The sequence below is a fragment of the Pogona vitticeps genome, chromosome 1, assembly GCF_051106095.1.
Source record: "Pogona vitticeps strain Pit_001003342236 chromosome 1, PviZW2.1, whole genome shotgun sequence".
Lineage (NCBI taxonomy): Eukaryota > Metazoa > Chordata > Lepidosauria > Squamata > Agamidae > Pogona > Pogona vitticeps.
In genome coordinates this window covers 1,807,878-1,828,712 of record NC_135783.1, presented here as the reverse complement: position 1 = coordinate 1,828,712, position 20,835 = coordinate 1,807,878, and the positions used below count along the sequence as shown (strand labels likewise).

The 20,835-nt window shown below is 50.8% G+C and overlaps 1 protein-coding gene across 1 annotated transcript; it reads left to right on the top strand.

Annotated features, from left to right (window-relative positions):
- The first annotated feature begins 43 nt into the window (after window positions 1–43).
- Window positions 44–14,720, top strand: LOC110070790 (uncharacterized). The gene is made up of 5 exons (XM_078381338.1): window positions 44–5,726; window positions 7,288–7,857; window positions 8,777–9,215; window positions 11,010–11,216; window positions 13,792–14,720. Exons 1-5 carry the CDS (start codon window positions 5,613–5,615, stop codon window positions 14,004–14,006), a joined length of 1,545 nt encoding a protein of 514 aa, XP_078237464.1. The 5' UTR covers window positions 44–5,612; the 3' UTR covers window positions 14,007–14,720.
- Window positions 14,721–20,835: the final 6,115 nt, after the last annotated feature.

Below are 20,835 nucleotides of genomic sequence, written 5' to 3'. Positions count from 1 at the left end.
ACCCTGCCTTTGGCTGAGAAGTAGTGGTCAGGGAGAAGGAAATTGTCCCTGTTCCTCTGAGCATGCGCAGACTGACCTGGAGCCTCAGGCTGACTGGGCAGAGCTGGCCGTGTGTGTGTGTGTGTGTGTGTTGAGGGAGGGAGGGTCTCCTTTTATGCCAGTGGGTGATTCAAAACAGAAGGTGGGATCTAGAACCCTCAATGATGGAAGGGAAAGGCCAGCCAAGCGATGACATGCAACCGAGCATTCATTCATTCATTCATTCATTCATTCATTCATTCATTCATTCATTCATTCATTCATTCATTCATTCATTCATTTTATATACCTGGCTATCCGGCTACCAGGGCCACCAGGCTTTCCCACCAGGACAGTGGGGTGAGTGGAGCAGCCTTGCCTTCAGGTTTTGGGGTCTCTGACCTTTTCAGAGCGGGGGAAGTTTTACTCTTTGGGGGGCTACTACCCCCAGAATACCCCCAACCACCATGTGGTCTGGAACAGGTTCTAGCTTCTCAGCTCCAGCGATTCCTGGATGAGACGGATTCTCTAGATCTCTTTCAATCTGGCGCCAGGCTTTGTTATGCGGCAGAGATGGCTTGGTGGATGTCCTAATGTGACAGGCTCTCCTTGCACCCCAATATGATAACAGAAGGAGACAGCCTCTTTTATCTTTCCACTCAACTGTGTTTATTCTTAGTTCCCTAACGACTTTCAGACAGAGTCTATCCAGAATCAAAGTGTGGATTTCGAACTCATAGATCCATGACTGACATGGTATTTTTCCTAAATCAGTTGCAGGAGAAATGCAGGGAACAACGAGAGCCACTCTTTGTGGCCTTCATAGATCTCACAAAGGACTTTGATTTGGTTAGCAAGGATGGCCTTTTTAAAATCCTTCCCAAGACCGGATGTCCACCTCAACTCCTTAACATCACCAGGTCCTTTCATGAGGGAATGAAGGGCACTGTAGTTTTTGATGGATCAACATGAGATCCTTTGACATCCGAAGCGGAGTGAAACAGGGCTGTGTCCTCACGCTGACCCTGTTTGGGATCTTCTTTGCTGTCATGCTGAAGCAGGCCTTTGGAACTGCAACAGAAGGTGTCTATCTCCGGACTAGATCAGATGGAAAGCTCTTTAATCTCTCTTGATTTAGAGCAAGTACCAAAGTCCAACTGAAATGCATGCGGGACTTCCTCTTCGCCGATGATGCAGAAGACTTCCAAGAACTCATGAATCATTTTAGCGAGACCTGCCAAGACTTTGGATTAACAAAGAAGAAAACACAAGTCATGGACCAGGGCATGGACTCACCTCCCTCTATTACCATCTTCACACAAGAAATTGAGATTTTTCATGACTTTGTGTACCTGGGCTCAACCATCTCTAATACCCTCTCCCTAGATGTCGAGCTGGATAAACGCATTGGCAAAGCAGCTACCATGTTCTCTAGACTCACAAATAGAGTATGGCTTAATAAGAAGTTGACAGCATACACCAAGATCCAGGTCTATAGAGCCTGTGCCCTGAGAACACTCCTGTACGGCAGTGAGTCCTGGACCTTTTGTGCACGGCAGGAGAGGAAGCTGAACATGTGCCTTATGCGTTGTCTCCGATGCATTTTCGGTATCACCTGGCAGGACAAGTTCCAAATAGAGAACGAGCTGGAATTGTTAGCATGTATAAATTACTGAAACAGTGATGTCTACGCTGGCTTGGGCATGTCATGAGAATGGCTGACGGTTGAGTTTCAAAAGATCTCCTGTATGGAGAATTAGCGCAGGGAAGTCGTACCAGAGGGAGACCACAACTGCGATACAAGGAGATCTGCAAGTGGGATCTGAAGGCCTTAGGAATGGACCTCAACAGATGGGAAACCTTGACCTCTGAGTGTTCAGCCTGGAGGCAGGCAGTGCATCATGACCTCTCCCAATTTAAAGAGACTCTCGTCCAGCAGGCCGAGGCAAAGAGGAAGTCACAAAAGCAGCAAAAGCAGGGAGCTGGACAGGGGACAGATTGCATTTGTCCTCAGTGTGGAAGGGATTGTGTCCCTCTTGAATTGGCCTCCTCAGCCACACTAGACGCTGTTCCAAGCCCTCCATACAGAGCATGTGACCCTCATCTCTCGAGACTGAAGGATGCCTAATACTAATACACAATGACTTTCAACAATCACCTCTTTTGGGTCCTACAAATCTTTCAACCACCTTTTCTGGCTGACCTTCCAAACTGGTTTTAGAAGAAGGGGCAAACCATTAATAGACAGCAAGGAGAAATCCCGTACCTCTGCTCTTCCCTTTACGGGTCGGGTCCCTTTGTCAATTCCTCCGCGTCTCCCAGTTTTTAATGTGGGTGATGCCTTTGGTCCTCTCCCCTCCTCCCAGTTTGTCTGGCCCTAAAGCAAAAAGGGATTACACTTGTGCAAACTGGGCTCTCCCCCTGGTCCCCCCATTCCAGGTTGTAAGGTTATTCCCACCTCCCTGCCTCAGATCTCTCGGTCGCTCGCTCTTCTTGCATCCTTCATTCCTTTTCTCCCTCTCTCTCCCTGTGCACAAGTCCTCTTTCCCTTCCCTTTCCCCACAGGACAAGGGCTTATGGGGAGGAGGTCCTTGGAACCCTTCCGTTTCTGCCTCTCTCTTGGGAATATAAAACCTGGCCCATTCCCCAGCCAAGGGACCCTGTTTCACCACCGAGGGATAAGCTTCCTTCCCTTCCTTAACCAAAAACGGCTTGCTTCTTGTTTCCCTCCTCCCTGAGGAGTCTTCTTCCTTCTTTCTAGCTCTCCCCCTCCTGTTCTGGCTCTGCCCCTCCTGCCCCTTCCCCTGTTCCTGCCTTTGCTTCCTGTCCCAGCTTCTCCGATCCTATGGGGAGGGACGCCCTTTCAGTAGCCTCCTGCGATTCGGGGGCTCCCTCTTTTGCCCAGGGGCCAGATGGTGCACTGACCGGCGGATCCTCTCCCCTGTCCACTTTCTCACCCCTGTGTTGGAAACTGGGCAAGGGGGGGGGTTGTCTCTGTCCCTGTTGGTTCTGCTGGACCTCTCTGTGGCTTTTGAAACCATCCACCACAGGATCTTTCTGGCCCGTCTTTCTCAGATGGACTTGGAGGCCCCATTTCATGGTGGCTCTGACCCTTCCTGGAGGGGAGAACCCAGAAGGTGCTGCTGGGGGGTTCCTGATGGACACCCTGGCCTGTAGAGTCCCCCAGGGTTCTGCTGCATCCTCCACACTTCTTAACATCTACAGGAAGCCGCTGGGAGAGGTGGTCCAGCCTTTGGGATGTTGGGTGTCACCCGTATGCGGCTGACACCCAACTCTACCTCTCCTGGAAGTCTAAATTCGAGGAAGCAGCTCTATTTCAGTGTCTGGTGTCCATAAGAGGCTGGATCAGGAGGAATAAACTGAAACTTGATCCAGACAAGGCAGAGGTGCTCCCGGTCAGTCCAAAGGCAGATCAAGGAAGAGAGATGCAGCTTCTGCTGGATGGGGTTGGCCTGCCCTTGAAAACACAGCTGTGCAGTTCAGGGATGTTCCTGGATTTATCTCAGTGAGTCTGGATGCTCAGGTTTTGGCAGTGTCCAGGGGTGCCTTTGCTGCACAATTAAATCTCGTGCACCAGCTGTGTCTGTTCCTGAAAAAGGTGTCCTTTGTCTCTGTTGACATGTGCCTTCCTTACATCCGCCCGGGGTTACTTTCTGCCTGTCATTGTTGGACTCAGCTTTCTCTTTTATTCTTCAACCATTTCTTTGCCCCTGGTTTGCAGAGGAACTTTACTGAAATGCATCCCATTTACCAGTTGCATGGATGTGGTGTGACCAGCCGAGTGGGAACCATGAGCAGGAAAGAAAGGAGGCACCCCGTCCAGCACTTACCGACCTTTGGTTCCAGGGGACAGCCTGTTGACTCCCCCACACACACCCTCATGAGAGGGCTGCCTGCTTTTTCTATACGAAAGGGGGCAGGTCACACACACACACACCCCGCAGCAGCTGGGAGAGAAAAGGTTCTCTCCTTCTCAGCCTCCGCCCCTGATCTCACAGGCTGTCCCTGCTGCTGTAATGCACAAGCTTTAAAAAAACACATTGATAAAAGGAAAATTACAACTAACAAAATTAAAACTGAAATACAAACTTGTGACTAGACACAATAAATGTCCCCCCCCATGCCACCTTCACCCTTGGGACTTTGTTTAGTCATTAAGTCATGTCCGACTCTTCGTGACCCCATGGACCAGAGCACGCCAGGCCCTCCTGTCTTCTACTGCCTCCCGGAGTTGTGTCAGATTCATGTTGGTTGCTTCAATGGCCCTGTCCAACCATCTCGTCCTCTGTCATCCACTTCTCCTCTTGCCTTCACTCTTTCCCAACATCAGGGTCTTTTCCAGGGAGTTTTCTCTTCTCATGAGGTGGCCAAAGTACTGGAGCCTCAGCTTCAGGATCTGTCCTTCCAGGGAGCACTCAGGGTTGATTTCCTTCAGAATGGAGAGTCCAGGGCACTCTCAAGAGGAGCAGAGTCCCTCAACACAGGCAGCTATCTTGGCTCCGATGGACATAGGAGGAGGTGGTCTTTTGTAAGGCCAATAGCTCTTAACTATGGGTTAAAGGGGAACCACCCCTCCAACCTTTTGCATTAGAAAGGGCCAACTAACTCTGGATCTATCCATGGGTCAGCAGGTGGCCTGGGGTTCAGCCTGGCCCTACTTGCTGCAGAAGGAGAGAAAGGAAGGCCAAAGCCACCTCGAGCAAGGGAGGAATGGCTGGATTACGTCGGGGGCCTCTGAACATGTGCAGAGTTACCTCCTTCTACAGGGAAAGATATACAGTGGTGTGGGGGCAAGTTTGGAGACACTGGTGCTGCCCATCGCCATAGAAATCCTCCATCAAGGCTCAAGATGCAGAGAGGTGGATCAGCAACCTGGGAGGAGCTGGTCTTTTGTAGGGCCAATGCCTCTTAATTGCCTCTTCTGGGCAAAACATCCAAGGAATTGGGACAGATCTGAATATATTTTATTGAATCATTGAGAAGCACACAAGAAGGAACAGAAAAAATAATTTAAAGGAAGAACAGGGAGTATATTTAAATATTTAGGAATTTATATTACATGGAATTTACAAGGTCCAGAGTTTCCCCAAAACTCTTAAAAATAAAGTTGAACTGTTAATAGAGAAAGGGTTAAACACAATAAAAAGTTGGATGAAAAAGATAAATGATAAGAATATTACAGTATAAAGGATACTTTGGCGGAAGACGAAGGAAAATCCTGGTTAAACATACTCCAAATGGAAAGCTGGACTCCAGAGTGGGCAAGAAAAGGAGAAGAGATTCATCATTTGACAAAGTCTGAAAAGAACCAAGACAAGATCAAGAAAAAGGAAGGAAAGGAAAGGGAACAGTCAAGGTCACTTGCAACAGTTGAGTTCGGACATTCAGGATTCCATTCAGCAACCGGAGCGAGGCGGGCCCGGAAGGGAGGAGGGTCGTCTGCACGCCTCGCTTTCGCTTTCGCGTCTCTCGGTCTTTCCCGGCGGAGGCTTCCTCCTTGAGTAAGCGCTCCCCCGGGGGCTCGATCCGGAGGGGCGACCCCGCACCGACTGCCCGCCCGGGAGGCTCCCGGGATGGAGGGGGAGCCGCCGGTCAAGAGCGAGCCACTCGACGGGGAGGGGGTCTCCGGCCAGCCCGGTCCGTCCCCGCCGCCCGCCGCCTCGGCCCCGGCTCCGGACCCGCCCGAGGTGAGCGTCGAGGCGCCCCCTCTCGCCGTGCCCGCTTTCCCCTCCTGCCTTCCCTCTCCTCGCGGTCTCTTCTCCTCCTCCTCCCCCCCCGCGCGATCCTCCCAACAGCCCCGAGAGGTAGGCCGGGGTCCCAAGTCCCCCCCCCCCAGAAGGGAGCCCCCCCACCCGGGGGGGCCTTCCCCCCTCGCTCCTCCACCCGGGATTCTCCGGAATGGAAGGGGGCTTAGCAAGGAGGGGCGGGGTCTCCCAGATAGGGGGGAGGGGATGAGACTGGAGGCAGCACGGCACTCTGTGCATGCTCAGAGGCAGGACTCCTTCCGGCCCTCAGGCTCCGCAGTCTTGGCTCCCCTGAAAGAGATTCTGCCTGGCCTTCCTCCCTGGGAGCACCGAAAGGGGAGGCGCCTCTGAGCATCTGCAGAGAGCCCTTCCCCCTCGTGCACGCGCACTCCCACCCCAGGCGGGCAAAACAGGGGGCCCCTCCTCCCATGTCGGTGCATTTCCAGGAACCAGGAGCGGCCCCCCCCCCATCGCGTTTCGGGGAAAGTGAAAGTGGAGGGAAGGGAAAGGGAAAGTGGGTGGGTGTCATTTTTCCCATTGCGGCTCCTGGTTTCCTCCCCCCTTGACGCCGGGCAGGTTCCTCTCCCTCCTCTCCCAAACACCTTGGAGCTGGTTCAAAGCGGCCCTCCCTCCCTGCCCCCTTTCAAGGAGGCTCCTTCTTCCTCCTCCTCCTCCTCCTCCTCCTCCTCCTCCTCCTCCTCCCGCTGCGCCACCGCAGGCCGGGCACCTCCAGACCGACCCTGTTGAAGAGGCTGCCCTGAAGGATGGGTCGCTGTCTGCCTTTATTATACCTTTGCATTCCGGTCTCATGACTCAAGCGCTCAACGTTCCACCTGGGTTTCTCGATATCCTTGGTCTTTTTAGTCACCCCCCTCGAAACCCCCCATTTTCGTCTTCATTAATCCACTCGCCGGTCAACATCCCATCCCTCAGAGGTCACTGGGTGGCACATGAGGAGAACAACAACAGCAATTGAGGGTCTGTGTCCTTGGGCGGGGGAAGGGGGCGGTTTGGGTGGCCCCTACGCAGGCTCCTCTCTTGCCCTGGCCTTTCTCGGCTTGGGCTTTTCTGCTGATGAGCAAATGGGGAGGGGGGGGTTCTGAGTGCCAAATCCTCCCCCTTCCCGGAGCTGCTGCTGCTCTTCTCTCTGGGTGGGAGAACCAGTGGCTTCAGCCAGAGAGGCAGGAGAGCTGAGTGGGTGGCAGGAGGTCCAGCCAAGGGCTAAGCCAAGAGCATCATCCTTCCTGGCTCTCCTGGTGCACAGGGAGCCATCATCCCTCCCGAGAGAAGCTGGGCCTCCTGAGGCTCATGTCCTGGGAGAAGAGCCGTCTTGGACCAAATATGTAGGCAAGGAGAAGCGAGAGGGAGGGAGGACCTCCTGCCTGCCTTGATTCTTGAGAGCCCATGTCTTGCTCCACAGAGTTAAATTCCTGCTTCCCACTTCACTCATTTGGGGTTTGTTTGGGGTGTTTTGTGTTCCTGTTTCTCTTTCCACTCAAAACAGCAGGTACTCGAGCAGGAGGAGGAGGAGGAGGGGGTGTCCCATCTTCAGAAGCGAGTCCGTGGGCTGATGGAGGAGGTGTCCCGTCTCTCGGCTGAGAACCGGAGCCTGAAGCAGAAGAGCCCTGATCCAGAGGAAGGAACGTCCCATCTCTCCCCTGAGAACCAGAGGCTGAAGCGGCAGGTACGTGTGCTGTGGGAGGTGGTGATCCATTTCCTGACTGAGAATCAACAGCTGAAGCAGCCGGGTCAGGGTCCTGGGGAGGTGAAATTCCCTCTCCCAGTTGAGTTCCCAAAGGTGGAGGAGCAAGACCACGATCAGGACGAGGTGACCCGACTCTCGGCTGAGAACCAGAGGCTGACGGAGCAGGTAGACTCACTGACGGAGGTTGTGTCCCATGACCTGGCTGAGAACAACCAGCTGAAGCTGCAGCGCCCTGATCGGGAGGAGCCGGTGTCCTGCCTGAAGCAAGAGGGGCCGCTCAGGAACAGACTCGACGGGGAGGGGGTCCCCGCACAGCCCGGTCCGTCCCCGCTGCCCTCCGCCTCGGCCCCAGCTCTGCATCCGCCCGAGGTGAGCATCGCGGCGCCCCCTCTCGGCCCTGCCCGCTTTCCCCTCCTCGCGGGCTCTTCCTTCCACCCACCCCCGCGAGGAGAGGTTGGCCCGCGTTCCAGGTCTCCCCTCCCCAGAAAGGAGCCCCCACCCCACCCGAGGGGAGTGCTTTCCCTCTCACTCCTCCACCCGGGATTCTCCAGAATGGAAGGGGCTTAGCGAGGAGGGACGGGGGCCTTACCGACCCTGCGCTCCTAGATAAGGGGGAAGGGGAGGAGACTGGAGGAAGCATGGCACTCTGTGCATGCTCAGAGGCAGGACTTTGCCCGGCAATCACTCTGGGCAATCATGGCTCCCATGAAAAAGATTATGTCTGGCCTTCGTTCTTGGGCATGGGAAGGGGGCAGGTGGGATGGCCCCTACAGGGGGGGTGGTTCCCTTTCTTGCCCTGCCCTTTCTCGGCTGCCTTTTGGGCTCTTCTGCTGGTGGAGCAAAGTGGAGGGGGGGCAGGTTCTGGGTGCCAAATCCTCTCCCTTTCTGGAGCTGCTGATGCTCTTCTCTCTGGGTGGGAGAACCAGCGGCTGCAACCAGAGAGGCAGGAGCTGAAAGGCAGAGGGCTAAGCCAAGAGCATCATCCTTCCTGGCTCTCCTGGTTGCACAGGGAGCCATCATCCCTCCCGAGAGAAGCTGGGCCTCCTGAGGCCAGCTCACAGCTCAGTCCTGGGAAAAGAGCCGTCTTGGACCAAATATGCAGGCAAGGGGAAGCGAGAGGGAGGGAGGACCTCCTGCCTGCCTTGATTCTCGAGGGCCCGGCTCTCCATGGCTCAGCCGTTCCCTAAAACGTCTTGCTCCACAGAGTTAAATTCCTGCTTCCCAATTCACTCATTTGGGGTTTGTTTGAGGTATTTTGTATTCCTGTTTCTCTTTCCACTCAAAACAGCAGGTACACGAGCAGGAGGAGGAGGAGGAGGGGGTGCCCCATCTCTCTGCTAAGAACCAGAGGCTGAAGCGGCAGATACATGTGCTGTGGGAGGTGGTGATCCATTTCCTGACTGAGAATCAACAGCTGAAGCAGCCGGGTCAGGATCCTGTGGATCTGAAATCCCTTCTTCCAGTTGAGTTCCCAAAGGTGGAGGAACAAGACCACGATCAGGACGAGGTGACCCGACTCTCGGCTGAGAACCAGAGGCTGAAGGAGCAGGTAGACTCACTGACGGATGTTGTGTCCCATAACCTGGCTGAGAACAACCAACTGAAGCTGCTGGTGTCCCGCCTGAAGCAAGAGGGGCCGCTCAGGGACAGACCAGGAGATCTGCAAAGAGCTATAAAACTTTGGGCTTCATGGCCTTCTATGCTCATAGGAAGAGCATCTGACAAAGGTGAGGGTGTCTTACGGATGAGGAAATGACAAACTTGGAAAGGGAGGCTGGGAAACAGAGGAGGAGGGTGCTGGGAAAAATCAAGAACCCGCTCCCCAAGCTGGCTGAGGGATTGCAGCCCCCCTCAAAAGCAATTTTCCCAAGGTCCACCTCTTCCTTGCCAGGACAGGTCACGCTGCCTGCACAGGAGGGGGCCTCTTTTTCTTCCCCGGGGGGGCAGCCTGGACAGTCGGTGGGAACGCAACCAAAGAAGCTCCTTGGAGGCTCATACAGTGGGGTCTAGACTTATGAACTTAATCCGTATTGGAAGGTGGTTTGTAGGTCGAAAAGTTTGTAGGTCGAATCTGCATTTCCCATAGGAATGCATTGAAAACCATTTAATCCATATCTGCTCTTTTCCATCCATAGAAACTAATGGGAAGCTGCTATTCCGCCTTCTACCACTAGAGGGGGATATTTTTTCTTTTTCTTTTTTCTTTTCTTAGATCAAGAAAAGTTCAGGAAAGGAGGGAGGAGGCAGGGAACAGTTTTAAAAGCACTTTTGAAATCTTTTTTTCAACAAAGCCAATTTTAAAGCATGTGTTAAAGCATGTTGTGCTGATTTTTTCAGCACGAAGACACACAGGCAGGAGTCTTGAACTCACACCTCAGCCTTTTTAGGTGCTGAGCAAGCCCCCAGAAGCCTTTTCAGAGCCAGCCAATCAGCTGTTAGGCAGGGAGAGGGGGGGCCAGGAGCGGAGAAGAGCACAAAATAGCTGCCAGGCTCCCTGCTAGGTATTGGCTTTTAGCTGTTTGGTGCTCTTTTTCCTGCAGTTTGGGGGCTACCAAGGCCTGGTAAGTGACTTTCTTTTATTTATTTTTAGGTTTCTGACCCTTTTTTTTCCCCTCCAGAAGCCTCTAAAGGGAGGGAGGGGGCACTTTTTTCCCTCTTCATAACTCAAGGGAAGTTCGTATGTCGAGTCCTTATTTCCCCTATAGGGCGGGTTCGTACGTTGAATTGTTCACAAGTAGGGTCGTTCGTAAGTCGAGACCCCACTGTATTCGCCTGCAACCCTGACGGCCAGGTTCCCTGCCTGGCTGGGCTTTTTTCTAGCCTTGGCCAAGGACCTTCCCAGCCTTTGCTTGCCCAGGTGTCAGCCCCACCACCTGCCTGCCGCCCGCCTCCGTCTCCCCTACCTGTCCCCCTGCATTTCCGCCTTCTTTGCTGTCTTTCTTTCTTCTCCCTCCCTTCTCTTGGCCTCACCCTCTTCCTCCCCAGTTCTAAGCAAAGCATCTTTGCCCTGAGCCTGCAGGAGGAAGCCAGCCAAGAAGGCCGACGAGGAAGTGAAGGATTAAAAGGACCAGCATTTATATTCTCTATTGAAAAGGACATTGAGGATATTGGTATATCCTATATCCTGCATCCTGAGATCTGAGGTAGAATGGGCATTACACGTTGGACCCATGGAGAGCAATTCAGGGAGATGATGGCGCTTCAGGTCTGAACCAGGGGCCGAGGGAAGAGCCAAGCCTGGAGCCCATATAAGCTCAGCATCAGCCTCCCTCAGGCCCTGTGATCATCCTCCTAATTCAGAGGCAAAACACGTGCTATCCTGGTGCCTATCTCACTGCAAGGACCACCTCGGTGTGCGTCTCTTCCACGAGAGAGTCTCCACAGTTTACCGTCAGGCTGGGCATTTTCAGGAAGAGGGTGGCCTCCAGGCCAGCCCTCGGCTTCTCCTTCAGGTGTGGGGTGTTCATGGGAATTGTGTCCCTCCCATCACTCCTCTCTTCTCTTCTCTCCCCCTTTTCCAGGCATCTGTGTCCAGTTCCGGATCTCTGGGAAGACGGGTGGTTGCGAGGAGAAGTTCTTAAGGGATGTCTCAGAGCTCCTGTCCTTGCAAAGAGTCTCTCTGAAGGTGGAGAAGTTTAAGGAGACCTCGAAGGACCCCCTTCTGCTCTTCTGCCCCATAGCTTCCCGCATGCGCAACGACATTGAAAACGCCCTTGAGGGACTCGGTGGTGAGTGGCTGGATCAGTTGGGGTGGCCGTTTGTCTGTCTTTGGTGGACAGACTGTCGGAAGCCTCTTGGGGCAACTTCGGGGTGGAAAACATAATGAACGCCGACGATTTTTCTCCTCTTTGATCCAAAAAGGGGTCTTTTTTGTTTTATTGTTTTAAGAACTTGGGTTTGGGTATGGAATACATAAGGTAAGAGGGTGTGTGTGTGGGGGGGAAAGGGTTAGGGCTGAGGGAGGGAGGAGAAAGAAAAATATACTAACATCCAATCTATTCATATTGCAATATCAAAATTGAAACTCCGTTTTTCTACTATTTTCTGCCTTCTATCACTTCCACGTTTAGTTCACGATCTATGTTATTCAAGCACTATTTGGTGACTCTAACCATTTATAGAATAAGTCCCATCTTTCAGTTGCCTTTTAGGTTAGACAGTCTTTCATCACTTCTGATAAAATGTCCTTTTCTGCCACTTTCCTTATCTTCTCAGTAAGATCCTCTTGTTTTGGTACCACCAGACTTTTCCAATTTTTGGCATAAAGAATTCTGGCTGCAGTGACTATAGAGTTTCGCTATCCAATATTGTTCCGCTACTCTACAAGCCCTCCACATATGATAATAGCTTCCCACGTGTGCTTCACATTTCCAACAGACATTTGGTACATCTGTATACATCTTCCACAATTTATCTGGAGTCATATGCCACCTTTAAAACATCTTATATATATGTTCTCCTTAAAATTAATCGATTTTGTAAGTGTTATATTAGTTTGCCATATTGGCAACCGTTGATCAATATCAATATTATGTCCTATATTTTGTGCCCACTTAAATCATAAATTCTTTAACCATCTCATCTTGAATTTTAATTACTAACAAATAATTAAACATTTTCTTAATTATTTTATCTTTTGAGCCTAATAAAAATGTATCAAATGTCGCATCAAGACAAGCCCTCAAAAAAAAAAAATGACAGGTGTTTGGTAAATTTTAGCTCCTGCTGGAAAGACAAGCCCTTTTTTTAATGAGCATCAACCACAGAAAGAAAAACTTGCCTTTTTGCAAAGAATGAAAGGTCCTTTCTTGAAAAAAAAAGGGGGGGTGAGGAGTCTAAAAATGCAAACAAGGGACCAAATTTCCCAAATATTTGAAACATTTCATCTTCCTGCACATGTAGGCGGTTGGAGGGGACTCTGGCCTAAGACCAGAGGGAAATGGAATGCGGGGAGGGGGAGAGTAAAGGACTGAATAACCAGCCCCTTATTGTCAGGGACCCTTCACTATCTTGGCAGCCGCAAGCAAGCTGATTCACGCTGAAGGCTGATGGCCTCAACAGCTGCAGGCGTCACTCTGGAAAGCTTCCTAGTTCCCCCTTTCCCTCAGCTTCCAAGGCTCCCCAAGGAGGGCATACGGCCTTTGGGAGCCTTGGGAAACCTCAGGGCAAGGGGAGCCTCTAATGTCCACTCCCAGCAGCAGCCATTTCCCGGTTGCCTGAGGCTCCCAAAGGGGTCATCAGGTAGATTTGGAAGCTCAGTTTGGAGGGGACAGGAGACTGGAAATGAAAGAGGAACACCTACGGCTGAAGGCGTCGTCGGCCCTTTTGGCCCTGGAGTGACTCTGCAAGGTGTTGGCTGGGCTCTGGCCGAAGTGGCCAGTCCAGAACGATAAACCTAAAGGCCGTCTTCAAGTGGGGACGTCACCTAGCCTTGGGGGGGGGGGAGAGAGAGAGAGAGGCTCTCCCTAATAGACAAAATCTTTTGGCCTGGAGGATGGCACCGGCCGTTTTGAGGCTTTCCTCGGGTTCACCACGTGGCCCCTGCTGGTTTCACCAAAGAAAGCGCTCACGCTAGGAATCCCTCCAGCCGACGCCAATTGTGACCTGCCCCTCGGGTGTCCCCAGCTTGTTTCCCTAGCCTGAGGCCCTCGGCACGTTCTCTCCTTTCGGTTGACCTCTGCCAACACCCTTTGGTTAGACGGACCGAGGTCCCAGCTGAGAATAAAGTTCAACAACCCAGGCTTATGGGTGACAGTTTGCTGAAACAGGTTCATCCCAGTCTTTAATGCATTCATTAGTCTAGTAATATCTTGTTTCACTCTTGACTCTCTTCGCTCTCTATACGTTCCACGCTCTTAACCCCTAACTCTGCCACACTCTCTAAGGACCACAGACTGACTTCTCCTTCAGACTCTCATCTCTGACTCTCACGGACTGAACTCCCCACACTCTGACTCACCTCCACCCTTCTGGTTTCTCTGGCTGCCATTGGTACAAGCAAACACCCTCCTACACAGGCCAAAGCAGGGTGATTGCCCCACCCCCTCCCCCCTCTCCCCCACCCCACCCTTGGTTCCATCGCTGTGGTCCCGTGGGTCACCCCCAGTAAAGCACTCAGCATCTCTCCCTTGGTTGTAAATATTTCCTTTGTGGCCATCAAAGGGCTGAGGGGCTCACTCATCAGGGGGAGTCTCCTCCTGCCCTAGAAGTGTCCCTCAGGGCCAGCCCTAGGGGGGGTTGCCCCCTTTTGCTCTGGACTCCCTAAAAGGCTTGGTCTCATGGATGCTCTCCTTCCCCTTCCAGACGAGCAGAAGGTCCTCCTGGTGGTGATGCACTATGTTCGAAAGGAGAACCCAGAATCCTCTGTGAACGCTAAGCAGCCGGTGACCCCTCCCGCCGTGGTGCGGACCGTGCACACCCGCTTCACCCTCCGGGACGGCTTCTACCCTTGCCAGATGAACAAGACAGCCGTGGCTGACGTGGCAGCTGCCCTCAAGGCCCTGGCTGAAGATCAATGAGGGGGGGACTTGGCTGCTCCCAGTCTCCTTCTTGTGTGAAGTCATGTTGTGGGAAAGACTTGGGGGGGGCTTTTCAGACGCTGTTGGGGATTGCTGCAGTGCATGCCGGGACTGGCCTGGCTTTACACATTGGGAGTGGGGTGGGGGACTTCCCAGGGGGGCTTGCATGAGGGGTGGGATTGACACACCTCCCAGAAGCAGCGCCATGCCTTCAGCTGACAAGGATGTTCGTAGTGCATTCTCAAAGGCTTTCATGGCCGGGATCTGATGGTTGTTGTGGGGTTTTTGGGCTGTTTTGCCGTGTTCTAAATGATATTCTTCCTAACGTTTTGCCAGTCCCTGTGGCCATGGGCATCTTCGGAGGACAGGAATGGGAACTCTGTCTGTGCTCTGGTGCCTTTTGTTTGGATAGTTGAGTATTTAGAGCTGTGGGATCAGCTTTTGTCCTTTTCAGGAGATTGGGTGATTATGGAGATCAGCGTGTTTTTTGTTGTGGGTGTATCACATGTGATGGGAGGGGGCAGAGTTTGAAAGGGGGTGTCTTCTAATTCTGTTCTTTACAGATGCAGTGGTTCAAAATAGAACGGATTGAAGGGGAGGATTCAGAGTCATAAGCAATGGAAGGGAAAGGACAGCCAATGATTATATGCACCTGAATGTTCAACATTGTGTCATTTGTGGAAAAGGTGAAATAAAGCAGGAGTGAGTTGAGAAGTGGAGAAGCTTCCCCCCACCCCCTTAGAAAACACCATTTTCCAGCATTAGCAGCTACCGCTCATCTGCTGTTTTGCAAACACTGAGCGGGAGGACAGTCGCACAAAGGTCTGCCCTGCGTTGCCAGGCTGCTCACCCGCAAGCGTCTTCCCACACGAATTGTGACCCGAGTCTCACAATACGTCCCACCACGAGGAAGGGGCCAGAGCTGGGGGAGGAGGAGCCCCAACAGGATCTCCTTTCTGCTCTGCATTTCGGCTGTAGTTTTTCCCACCAGGACGGAGGGGGCAAGAGGAGACGCCTCTGCTCCAGGGTTTCGGGGTCACCATCCTTTCACCAGCTAGGGACAAGCTGCTTTTTTCATGGGGGGGCTACTACCCCCCTCCCAGAATCCCCTCCTTGAGCACGTGGTCCGGATAACGTAAACAACAGAGGAGCCTTCCAAGCGGAATAACTTCCAGGCACCGTTTTTCTACATACTTTCTTCAATCCATTTCTCAGTCCCCCGGTTGCACCAGAACTTTGCTTTAATAAACCACCTTTATGTACATCCTTGCATGAATGTGGTGTTCCCGGCTGAGTGGGGGCCGAGAGCCGGAGAGAAAGGAGACGCCCCCGCCAGCACTTACCAACCTTCTGCTCTGAGAGCAGCTTCTTGTATCCAAGGGGACAGCCTGCCCTCCCCCCCAAGACTTCTGCCTGCTTCATAGGTGTGAAAGGGGGCATATCAAGCAGGGAGGGGCAGGAGGGGGGCTGCTTTGCCTTGCCTTCTCCTCCCTCCAGCAACTCCCATCAGCAGCAGGCAGAGAAGAGGCCATCTCCTTTCTCTCCCCCTCTGTCCTTTGTCACAAGCTGTCCCTGCTGTAACACAGAAGGAGTTCAGAGGCGTTTTCCCCAGAACGGGCTGTGAAGAGCCATTGGCTTTACAAAAGACCCGCACCTCCTACGTCGGAAGGGCTGGTCCACTTCTCTGCTTCTTGGGGGAGGGGGTGTCCTAAGGAGGTTTTCAGCGCCCCTGCCTCCGGCATCCCTCACTCCAGTCTCCTTCCCTAGATGTGGCTTTCCCTTTCTTTCCCGGGGGGGGGCAGGGAGGAAGCTGCGGGCGGATCCAGAGTGAGCTGTCCCCTCTGGGATCCAAAGGGCCAGGCAGGGCCGGATCATGACCTTTAGAGGTCCTGAGCACTGAAAAGATTATGGTGCCCCCCATCATGAATAGAATGGCTCGAAAAAAACATATGCCTGTTAAAGAGTGGTAGAATACACCAGATTGGCAGGATATAAATAAATAAATAAATAAATAAATAAATAAATAAATAAATAAATAAATAAATAAATAAATAAATAATTTGTATAACAGGTGGCAAAAAATAACCACATATTGTGTGCAATATCATCCATACAGCCCAATGATCAGCTTCCCGTAACTGAAGCGGAAAAGCTCAGCCAAGAGCTTAAAACCCCTTTGGGGGCATTTTTAACAATGGTGGTTATTTCTTCATCTGGCACTTGGGGTCCGAGGCCATCGGTTGAAGAGACTGGAAGCTCTTTTTATCTCAATCCCCCACCCAACCTGTTGACCTATAAAGCCCTAAAATAAGAGGGATGGCATGCAGACAAAGGGCCTTTTTGGTAGCTGCCCCCAGACGATGGAATGCCCTCCAGGCTGAGATTAGCCTTCTCTGCCCCACCCTTCTTTCTGAGTGGCAGGTCAGCCGAGAAGGAGCGGGCAGAGAAGCCTGAGGGCCTGGCCGGGACAGGGAGATCAGTTGAGGAGGGGCAGGAAACTCACTGGCTGGGCCTGGGGGGAGGGGCTGGCGGAGCCAGAGGAGGAGGGGCAGCTGCTGTGTTAACAAACTGGGACGAACCAGGACGAACCGGTTCATGCCCATCTCTACACATGTATTGGTCCAAAGGGTGATAGGCTATATGATCCTCTCATGCTCAGCACCACGACTCTTCAAAGCGCTGACTAGATCTGAGAGTGACCATATACCAATCAAACTCTCTCTCTTCTCCCCCCCCCTTTAGAAAACACCCAATAATGATGCCATTTAAAGAGAATCTGAAAATCTAGGGAGAAATAGAAGGTTGTGCAGAACTGGAAACTTACACAAGAATGGATAAACCGATTTCTAATGCCCCCCAGGATGTTATCCTCAAGAGAACAGCTTTGTAATCTCGCCCACCGCCTTTGGAAATTTTTGAAAACCTTATTCAAAGGATTAGGCCCTTAAAGGTCACTTCTACACTTGTTTACACAGGCATGCACTGCTATCTAGGATGATTTTATGCTCGGTGTGCCACTCAGAAATACATCAGGAGACTGAGGCAAGAGGATTAATTAGAAAATTATCTTTTTCTATCCAACTATGTAGAGGGTATAAAAACTTGCTAGAGCAGAAAACGGGAGACCACCTCAGGAAATCTTGGTTGGAGCTCAGCTTGGCAACCATGGAGCGAGATACAGGAAGGTTCTGGTCAAGAGCAAGGGGAATTGGGACCTATTCTGGTACCCTTTGTTGTCATTTAGTCATTAAGTCGTATCCGACTCTTTGTGACCCCATGGACCAGAGAGCACGCCAGGCCCTTCCGTCTTCCACTGCCTCCCGGAGTTGGGTCAAATTCATCTTGGTCGCTTAGATCACTGGTTCTTAACCTTGGGTTACTCAGGAGTTTTGGACTGCAACTCCCAGAAGCCTTCACCACCAGCTGTCCTGACTGGGGTTTCTGGGAGTTGCAGTTCAAAAACATCCGAGTAACAAAGGTTAAGAACCACTGGCTTAGATGACCCTGTCCATCCATCTCCTCCTCTGTCGTCCTCTTTCTCCTCTTGCCTTCACACTTTCCCAACATCAAGGTCTTTTCCAGGGAGTCTTCTCTTCTCATGAGATGGCCAGAGGATTGGAGCCTCGGCTTCAGGATCTGTCCTTAGACAAGGAAATAACTTCTTCACAATGGCAAGCCCCATTTTTCAGCACTTTGTTGACCTACTCTATTGCTGGGACTAAACCAGAACCACTCCCGATCCTAAACTCGCTTCCTCTCTCACTCTGCCCGGACTGGGACCCAGTCACTCTTGACGATATAAATAGTCTGATCACTTCTTTGCCTGGCTTTTTCAAAGCTGCCGGAGAGGACAGGCTTCCAGGAGAACTGTGTCAACTCAAATATCACTGGGTGGTGTGCAGTGCATTTCTATAACTCACCAAGAGAAAACGACTCAGGGCTGGGGAGTAAACATGATTGTCCTTACCCACAAGGAGGCGCCGAAGTTGGTCCAAATAACTTTAGACCTATCTCATCTCCTCTGTGTAGTCTCCAAACTGTATTCTAAATATTTACTGGGCAAATTGGAGTGTGTAGGTCTGCTGAGAACTCAGGAACAGCAGAAGAACAGGCAGGGTTCCAGAAGGGGGGCAAACCCTGTCCATCAACACTTTGTCCTTCACAAAAACATTCCCAAACTAGGCAAGAAGGAGCTTTGTGGATTTCAGCTCAGCTTTTGATCTGATGGACAGAGATCGCCCATAGCAAAAGCTTCCGGCCACCAATATTGGCAGAAGGCTGCCATTTATAATCCATGTGTACTAATTTTAGAGTAAGGCTTGGGACAAACGGGCTGCTGTCAGAGACAATTCTGATGGATGGAAGAGTCTGGCAGGGATGCCTGCTGATAACGGTGTGTAAGAACTGTGTCGGCTCGAATTCTTCCCACCCTCAGTCTGTGATGCCGAGGTTCGAGTCCTTTGATACCCAGATGATATTGCAATGGTTTCCACTGCACTAGTTGGCATGCAAAGACTTTTGGCTAAACTGAGCAAATTCTGTGTAAGAGAACACCTAGTCATCGATTACACCAAAACCAAAGTAGTAATCTTTGGAAAGAAGAGGAAAACCCACATATGGAAGCTCAATGATCAACCAACTGAGCAGTGATGCAACTTCAAACATTTTGACCTTTGCTTTAGTGCCCAGTATTCCCAGAAACATAATATGAATGTAATTAACCTGAAAGCCTCCTTCTCCGCCTAGTCTCTTGCCATTACCACAGTCTGCTAGCTGTCCCTGCTGTTGAGCTGTCCCCTCAAATCATATATGGGGCAGAGATATGGGGTTATACACCTTCACTCAAACTATGATCTATCTGTGAAGACTCTCAGTCATCCAGGTGAGGTTACCTGGAAGCTGAATCATGGTAACTGGGCTTCTTTCTGAAAAGTCCCGTTGCCATATCTCAACTTCCAGAGACTCCTTTATAGGATCTCTCCTAACTGTGCATCATGGCTCACCTGCTGCATATTTAAGGGCTGAAGTGGGATTAATCCCAACAGAAACACATTCCCACATCGTGCTTGTCGTGTCCTGGCTGAAATTGGCATGCGTGAGCAAATCTCGCCTTCCAAAGGGCTGCAACAAAGAACAACTCCATAATTCTTCTCGAGAGGCCTGGCTAACTAAATTCCCTTAGACCCATTTTACAGAGCTAAGGAACTGACACGGAGTCCTTGCCCACCTTTGCCTCTAATGGAGTTAAACAGCTGGTGAAAGAAAGAAAAAGATCTATTTTTACCTTAAGGGGCTGGATTTGTGTGTTATCTCACAACCACCCTATTCTTGTTGGTTCCCCCTGTACAAAACTTCATGTGGTTTGGAGAATTATTATTATTTTCTATACATATAAATGTTTTATTAGTGCTCCATTATTACTACCTTTGATTTGTGCTTAATATACATTATGTTACCTGGGTTTTGCGTATCTGTTATTCCGTCCTGTTGCCTTAATCCCCTCTCTGTTCTTCTAGCCATTTATAGAGCAAATTCCACGTTTTAAAATATTCTGAATCATCTTTCTCCTTCATCCCCAGCGTAAGTCTGTCCATTTCTGTGCACTCTAAAATCTTCTTGGTTATCTTTTCTTCTGTTGGTAGTTATTTTCCCCCCAGTGTTTAGCAAACATAATCCTAGCTGCCGTCAAAGCGTGCAGCGTCAGATATACATTTTTTCTATCAAAGTCGTCTTGTGAAATACCAAATAAGAACATTTCTGGTTTAAATTCTGTATGTTTTTTAAAGCATTTTAACTGGGAGAAAGATTTTGTTAATCGAACTGCAGCCCCTTTAAGAAAAGCATTCATAGTTTTGCGTTTTCAGTATTATGCCAATAACATGTTTTGGAGGGGAGAGACGAGAAGGTCCCCTTCCATTTGGCGATTCTGTTTTAGTGGATCAGGAGAGGCCGAAGGTTTCCCCTTTCTATGGGCAACTTGGAAGGCAATTTCTTGCGGGCCTTCTTCTCAGACCTTTGTGCCCCCTCGGCTCAGCTTTTGTCTGTTGCTGCTTGCGGGCAGGGACGTAACCCCTGCCTATGGAGGGGCAAAATTTGCTTTGGCAGCAAAGAAGAGGCAGGCCATTGGAAGTCTTGAGAAAAGAGGGAAGCGGTTTATATCAATGTGCTGTATCTGTTTTCCGTTCTTGTAGATAGGCTGATCTGTCGCTACATTCTGACCGTCTATGGTTTGTACAGTGTGGTCTCTACTTAAGAACTTAATCCGTATTGGAAGGTGGTTCTCAAGTTGAAAAGTTCTTATGTTGAATCTGCATTTCCCATAGGAATGCATTGAAAACCATTTAATCCGTATCTGCTCTTTTCCGTCCATAGAAACTACAGTGGAACCTCTACTTAAGAACTTAATCGGTTTTGGAATGGTGTTCTTAAGTTGAAACGTTCTTAAGTTGAAGCAAAATTGCCCATAGGAATGGACTGAAAACCAATTAATCCGTTCTGGCTGTTTTTTTGTTATGTAGAGGTGCGTTCGTACATTGAAGCATTAGTTCCCATAGGAACTAATGCAAAGCTGGTTAATACGTACTCTACCACTAGGGGGAGAATTTTTTTTAACCTAAGATGACCTAAGGTTAAAAAAAGAGCAGGAAAGGTTTTTTTTTCCTGTTCTTATCTTGGATTTCTGTTCTCAAGTAGAAGCAAAATTTAGCAAATGGAGCTGTTCTTAAGTTGGATTGTTCTTAAGTAGGGACGTTCTTAAGTAGAGACCCCACTGTACTGGTTTGTTTTTAAAACAGCCCTGGGGAAGCCGCTCCCCCGGCTGCCGGTCCGT